The 6,000-nt window shown below is 37.9% G+C and overlaps 1 protein-coding gene across 1 annotated transcript in view; it reads right to left on the bottom strand.

Moving 5' to 3' along the window:
• The window catches only part of LOC131222378 (citrate synthase, mitochondrial), a 38,295-nt gene extending 32,637 nt beyond the window's left edge, over positions 1–5,658 (bottom strand). Inside the window, exons 1-7 of the mRNA XM_058217419.1 lie at positions 5,586–5,658; positions 5,369–5,440; positions 5,125–5,190; positions 4,254–4,295; positions 3,043–3,108; positions 2,818–2,883; positions 2,548–2,661 (exon numbers count right to left, since the gene is read on the bottom strand). Coding sequence (XP_058073402.1) covers positions 2,548–2,661; positions 2,818–2,883; positions 3,043–3,108; positions 4,254–4,295; positions 5,125–5,190; positions 5,369–5,419 — 405 coding nt within the window. The 5' untranslated portion in view covers positions 5,420–5,440; positions 5,586–5,658. The remainder of the gene's footprint in view (positions 1–2,547; positions 2,662–2,817; positions 2,884–3,042; positions 3,109–4,253; positions 4,296–5,124; positions 5,191–5,368; positions 5,441–5,585) is intronic.
• Between the last annotated feature and the right edge of the window lie 342 nt (positions 5,659–6,000).

Below are 6,000 nucleotides of genomic sequence, written 5' to 3' on the forward strand. Positions count from 1 at the left end.
TTGAAAGCATATTAAGTTAGCATTGTAATGAGTGTAAGATCATGCAATTCCAACACTGTATTACTAAGTTATGGCTAATTTTCTGCATGTTTGTGTGGTCGCGATGGAGTTAAGGCATGTTTTTTGTCATTTACAATATTTTAATGAAATATATTGAAGGGATTAGAAGTTAGGATGTACAATGAATGGCCTTGATTGATTAGGGTCAGGTGTTTAGTATAAATACCTTCTTTGCATTATACTTCATGGTTTTTGAATTAATGAATTAAAGTTTTCTCTTTGAGAAAAAAGGAAGAACAAGAGGGTGGATCACCTTCTCTTGTTCTTCAAGTTGGGTTCGATCTTCGCCTGCATTGCTGCAGGTATCCCATCCTTGGTGGATTCCATTCTTCTATGCTCAAGTCGCTTGCCGGATTCAAAGTCCTCGCTCACAGCCACTCATGTAGTGGATTTACCTCATCCTCCGTTGCATTAAGTGGTATCAAAGTAGAGTCACATCTAGGTACCTGTTTATCCTCCATTCTTCCTTCACCTCCATCATCATCATCAACCATCTTCAGCACCCATCACCGCCGCCGCCGCCACTACTTGTCGATACCATCATCATTCATCACCCTTCACTATCCAGTCCATATGATTCATCAAACCCTAAATAGCTCTAACCTGAATGGATCAAGTCTTCAGGCTTGAAGATGTGCTGATAATTATGAAAAGCTTTGGATCTCAGCCAAGGACAGCCGAAGGGACTCAACCATCAATGATAACAGCCACAAGAACAAAATCAGTGTGATTAAAGGGCACTCAAGGAGTGTTCGCATTCTCACATCCGATTGGCGCAATAATTGATAGCTATGTTCAAGAGAACATAAACGACAATGCGTCTGATTTCGCTGTGGAAGAAGATGATGTCACACTAGCTGCCTAGCACCTTTTGTAAGAGATCAGATGGCACCATGGATTGCATATGAATTATCAACCATCTATCCGCACAATTGGGATGGCATGCGTTACATTTTATGGCAACCTCAGAAGCAAAACTAGATGACAAGTTTTCTCCAACCATGGCAATCTGATGCAGGCGAGCATCTGGACTAAACCAATCTCCACCATTGATTTTCATTTTGTCATACTCAATATGTTGTTGAAATAGATTGTTAGGATTAGAAGTTATGATATAGAACAAATAACCTAACTGACTAAGATTAGGTGTTTAGTAGATGGTTAGGATTAGAAGTAAAGATGTAGAATGAATGGCCTATAATGATTATGGTTGGGTGTTTATCATAAATGCCTTCATTGCATTGTAAGAAAGAAGAAAGTGGATTCCCTTCTCTTGTTTGTTGTCAAAGGTGGCTCCAATTTTCACATGAGTCGCTCGTGGGTCGCCAACTTCGGAGGATTCCATTCTTCTGAGCTCAAGTCGCTCACCGGATTCAAAACCCCCATGAAAAAGTGACACACTTATTTCTTATTTCTTATTGGTATTCTTGTAAACTTCAGCAATCTCATAGTGGTCCTCTTCCTTCCTACTTACCTAAGAGATAATATTGCTTGATACCATTAGATATTTTGGTCAATATAAAGTTGCTCAACACCCACCTTCCTGAAGTTTCAAAATTCAATTCCCCCCCTTCAGCAAATTCATGTCCTACAGACAGGCATCATAAAGGGTTCTCCAATGTACTTCCACCCAACGTTTGCGTACCATTGAAGAACCACTTAATGCACCTTTGGGAAGATCAGCTTAACTTTCATGAAGCAGAAAACAGAATCTCCTACCCTAGTGGAGGGGGTGGAGAAAGTAGGTAGACGAAAAGGCAAAGGTGGTGCTTTCCAAATGAAGGGTTGCTTTTTATTGGAGGGATCCAGTAATTCCCATGTCCTGATCTCTCAAAAAGACAACGCTACTTTAACTGCGAGATAGGTGGTAAATAATGGAGAATCTAGTTTTCACTATTGAGATCCATGACCAAGCATCCTGCCAGGATATTTATAAAACAGATGCAATGCTCAGAAGAGAAGTCGTGGATGAATCATGAAAGAGAACGAACTGGTCTAAATGTTGCCAGTATTAAACATGTTAACTCTACATGAAGATACAAGGAAGTTATTATATAATTATGCGAATTCTCATAGATAGCGTAGGTACAAAACATGTCATGGATGCAAGTCATTCTCCAATATCATCTAACCAGAAGATCTGAGTAGATGTGCTCGAGTCCTCAGTTTCATATTTAAACATGATAAGAGACCTACAGAAACATTTCCCATGACTGGGCATACGCATCTAGTTAGTAAAGGACATGACAATTCCTCCATCCAAATGAATTTAAATTTTCCACAGAGCAGATAGCTCGTCTTCATTTTAGATTGGCATCGAGCATACATCATTTATATTTGCAGAAAGGATACCCAACCAAAATGAGCTATTAAAGATAGTATAATGAAGTCAAGCAAGGTGATCATACATCATTTGTTTTGTGCAAAAAGTATACCCAATCAAAAAGAGATTAAAGATAGTATAACGATATCGAGGAAAATGATCACCTTCCCAGTCAGAAGCAGCCATAGCAGGCCCTCAGGCAACGGTTCTCCCCCGGGGTTTGCAGTTGGTAGTACCTTCTGGCATTCAGGAATTGAGAGACCCCTAAAACGAATTCCCTGAAGAGTAGAAAATAGAGTAAACAATTTTGATCAGAAGATAAAAAGGTTGCCCAACTTTCAGAGCATCCAAAGGAAATCAAGTAAACCTAAAAACCAATCACAATGATTTTGTATTCCCTACAGTATTCACAGATGAAATAGGAGAGAGAATACCTCATCTGGATCAAGTAATGAGGTTTCCCATAGCAAGCCTGTCATTCCTCTCATCCCACCAACTACCTTTAAAGTGGCAAACCACAAATAAGTCAGTGTGAAGTTGTAGAATCAAAATAATGGGTGCTCTAAGATTGTAAATTCACAAAAAATTTAATGCAGAAATTAGTGGCTTCAACAATCCTGTTCCCAAATAATTAATAATAAATTATCATAAGGTTTTACCATATCAACAGTAATGTTCCCAAGCTGAACCTTCCCATGTTCTGATTTCAGTTTCTTAAGACGCTCCTGTAACAAAACAGAATGGGTCAACTGAGGTTATAGAAAATGAAGAGAAATCGAATATCTCAACTTTTAAGTTCTTTAAGAATCCTTTAAAAAATGAAGTTCTTTAAGAAGGCGTTAAAAGTCACCAATCCTGTTAAGTATCCAACTATACAACTCAAACGCATTATTTAGACACTCTTAAAACATGATTGAAGCACAGACGGAACTGTGGCAATTTAAGAAATAAAGAAAGGGTTACAGGTATTCTGAAAGCAGCAACAGAAATACAATGGGGATCATCATCAGTGAACAGAGAATCACAGAGTTACAGCTTCACTGAAATGTGTTGGATAGCAAAATAGACCTACAAAACTTTTTACATTTCTCTCACAAAGTAAAATAATCATGCTCAGAACACCGCTAGACTTACATCAATGATGTCCTCAAATTCTTTTGAAGTATTTTTCCAAAAGAATGTACATTGTTGAAAAATATATATGTGGGTAATGATACATGGCTGAACAAATGTCTAATATTCTACATCAAACTTTTTTCAAGCCATAACAATTCATGGCATTTATATGTTTCAATAAACTACATAAACATATCTTGAACACCTGGTTGTCTGAAAGAATCCAGGCTTAGTATTTTACTGGCAGTTCCAATTCATCTCCCTTCAATCCATAAAACCTTGCAATCCTTGGCTAAGCCCTACATCATTCTATATTGACCTAAATGGCATGATCTGTGCATGATTTTTTTTTTCCCAAACAGAATTAATGCTGAATCTCAAATCACTTCATTAGGAGAATATAATTGTATCATTAGTTCTAAATTTAGACTACAGGGTTATAACAAAAGTGTGAATATTATTTTATTTGTTTTACAGAGCAAAATCAGTCACTCAACAAACTCTCTGTTTGTAGGACAACAACAATTCTACTAACAGTAGAAAGTCCAAAATTGCAAAATATTTTTCTCTACTGCTGAAATGGCCATGAGCTAAAGCGCCCGTATGAAGCAAAACCTAAAATCCTCGTGGAAGATAAACAAATCAGGAATAGAACTCAGATAATCAATGTTCTTCAAAGTCTCATATATGAACAACTAATCAGAACCTCTCAGATCAGGAATAAGTTTCTGTAGTGGAAAGAGCTAACACAAACCTGTTGTTCTGGAATCAGATCCTTCAATTGTGAATGAAGATCCTGCATGGTGTAAAGTAAATTGTATGATCAATATGGTTAGAGCCTTGGAGGACAGCAAAAAGGACGTTCATTCCCGCACTCACACACAAAGGCATGACAAACAAAGAACCATCAAAAACAGTATGATGCTGATCCACCTAGATGCTGCTTGACAATAACAAATTGCAAGTATTGGGATGTTATAGCTTCCGAAATCTGAAATGTAGACCTCTGAGTATATGAACATCAAGTTTCAAAAAATTGCCAAGTCAAGTAGCCACATAACCATGTTTGCTTTCCACTCACAGTAGCCATATAAATAGCAGGAATTGGAGACGAACAGAAGCACAACGAAGAAAAGATCAGTATATATGTTTTAGTTGGAGGTATTTTAGAATGCCCAGGCAACATCAGCGGCATTTTTGCTCATGCCTGCACTCAGTACAGACGAAAGCGGCATCTCAGCGGTCCAGACCTTTGTCTGGTGGGGCCCACCATGGATGGGCAATGGAGCCCGACTGATGGGCCTTCTCCCATTATTGCATAATAATCAGATGGGTAGGATGGTCTGACATGTGTATTTTCGCAGCATTGCCCACCAAAATGCCAAGCACACCAGAGACAAAGGTGAGACCCGCCTGTGTGGAGCATTGGCCCGAACTATAATCAAAGAAAGAAAGGGGGAAAAAAAACACAGCTGTTTCAGAACGGCGATTGTATATTGCCTCTTCATTATTTCAGCACAGTCTTCTCTCAGATTTTTCAAGAAAAGCTTAAATCCGCTCCACATCTATGATTTCTCTTTTTTTAAAACTGTTTTCACTTCAAATAAAAGGAAGCGGAATCTTACAAGCTCCGAAGAACTTTGCATTTGCAGCCATCGGACGGATCCATTTAAAAAACTAGGTTGCTGAACCTGCAACAATGAATCAAACAAACAAATTCAAAGAGATAAAATTCGATAATCCATCACTATTCAGTCTCTATTCTTCCAATGAATTATTCAAATTTTAGTGCAGCAACACAGAATTTAAATAAAATAAAAATAAAAATAAAAAACGATTCTATGATATGAGAATAATCATGTTACTTACGAGACGAGAACGGAGCTTGGAAAGCGCAGAAACGCTTCGAAAGAAAACCATGTTACCTCAATTCACGATTCTCTGTAACATGAAACAGAGAAATCAATTACAAGACAGTCGAAAGAACTCTTCGATTTAAATTTCAATCTAGGGTTTCCGCAGAAAAGAAAAATAAAAATAAAATTATATATATATATATATATATATATATATATATATATATAACCTGAAAAAACGGGAATCTTAAATAACAGGTTTTTTCTAATGTTCGTCGTACGCAATAAATAGCGGGAAATGGAAAATGAAGGAAGACATACCGTTAGTAAAATAAAAAAAACAAACAAACAAACAAAAAAAAAAGGAGAGAGAGAGAAAGGAGAGAATGATAGGAAGAGCGCGATGTCGGGTGGGGAAGGAAAAACGGAGAAAATGGCAGTGGAGTTCGTATTTTCAGTCAAAATGCCGATATTACCCCTCCCGTATTTCCAGAATGTCGAAATTGTCGTTTTCGGACTGTACATGGACGAACGGAAAAATCTTGCGTACCTCGCGTGCGTACCTACCCGAGTAACTTTCTCAGACGTCGGGAAAAGAGCGTAAAATCAACGCCGTCCATTACAGGGTGAAGATGAGGCAGGGTA

The sequence above is a fragment of the Magnolia sinica genome, chromosome 13 (assembly GCF_029962835.1).
Source record: "Magnolia sinica isolate HGM2019 chromosome 13, MsV1, whole genome shotgun sequence".
Classification (NCBI taxonomy): Eukaryota; Viridiplantae; Streptophyta; class Magnoliopsida; order Magnoliales; family Magnoliaceae; genus Magnolia; species Magnolia sinica.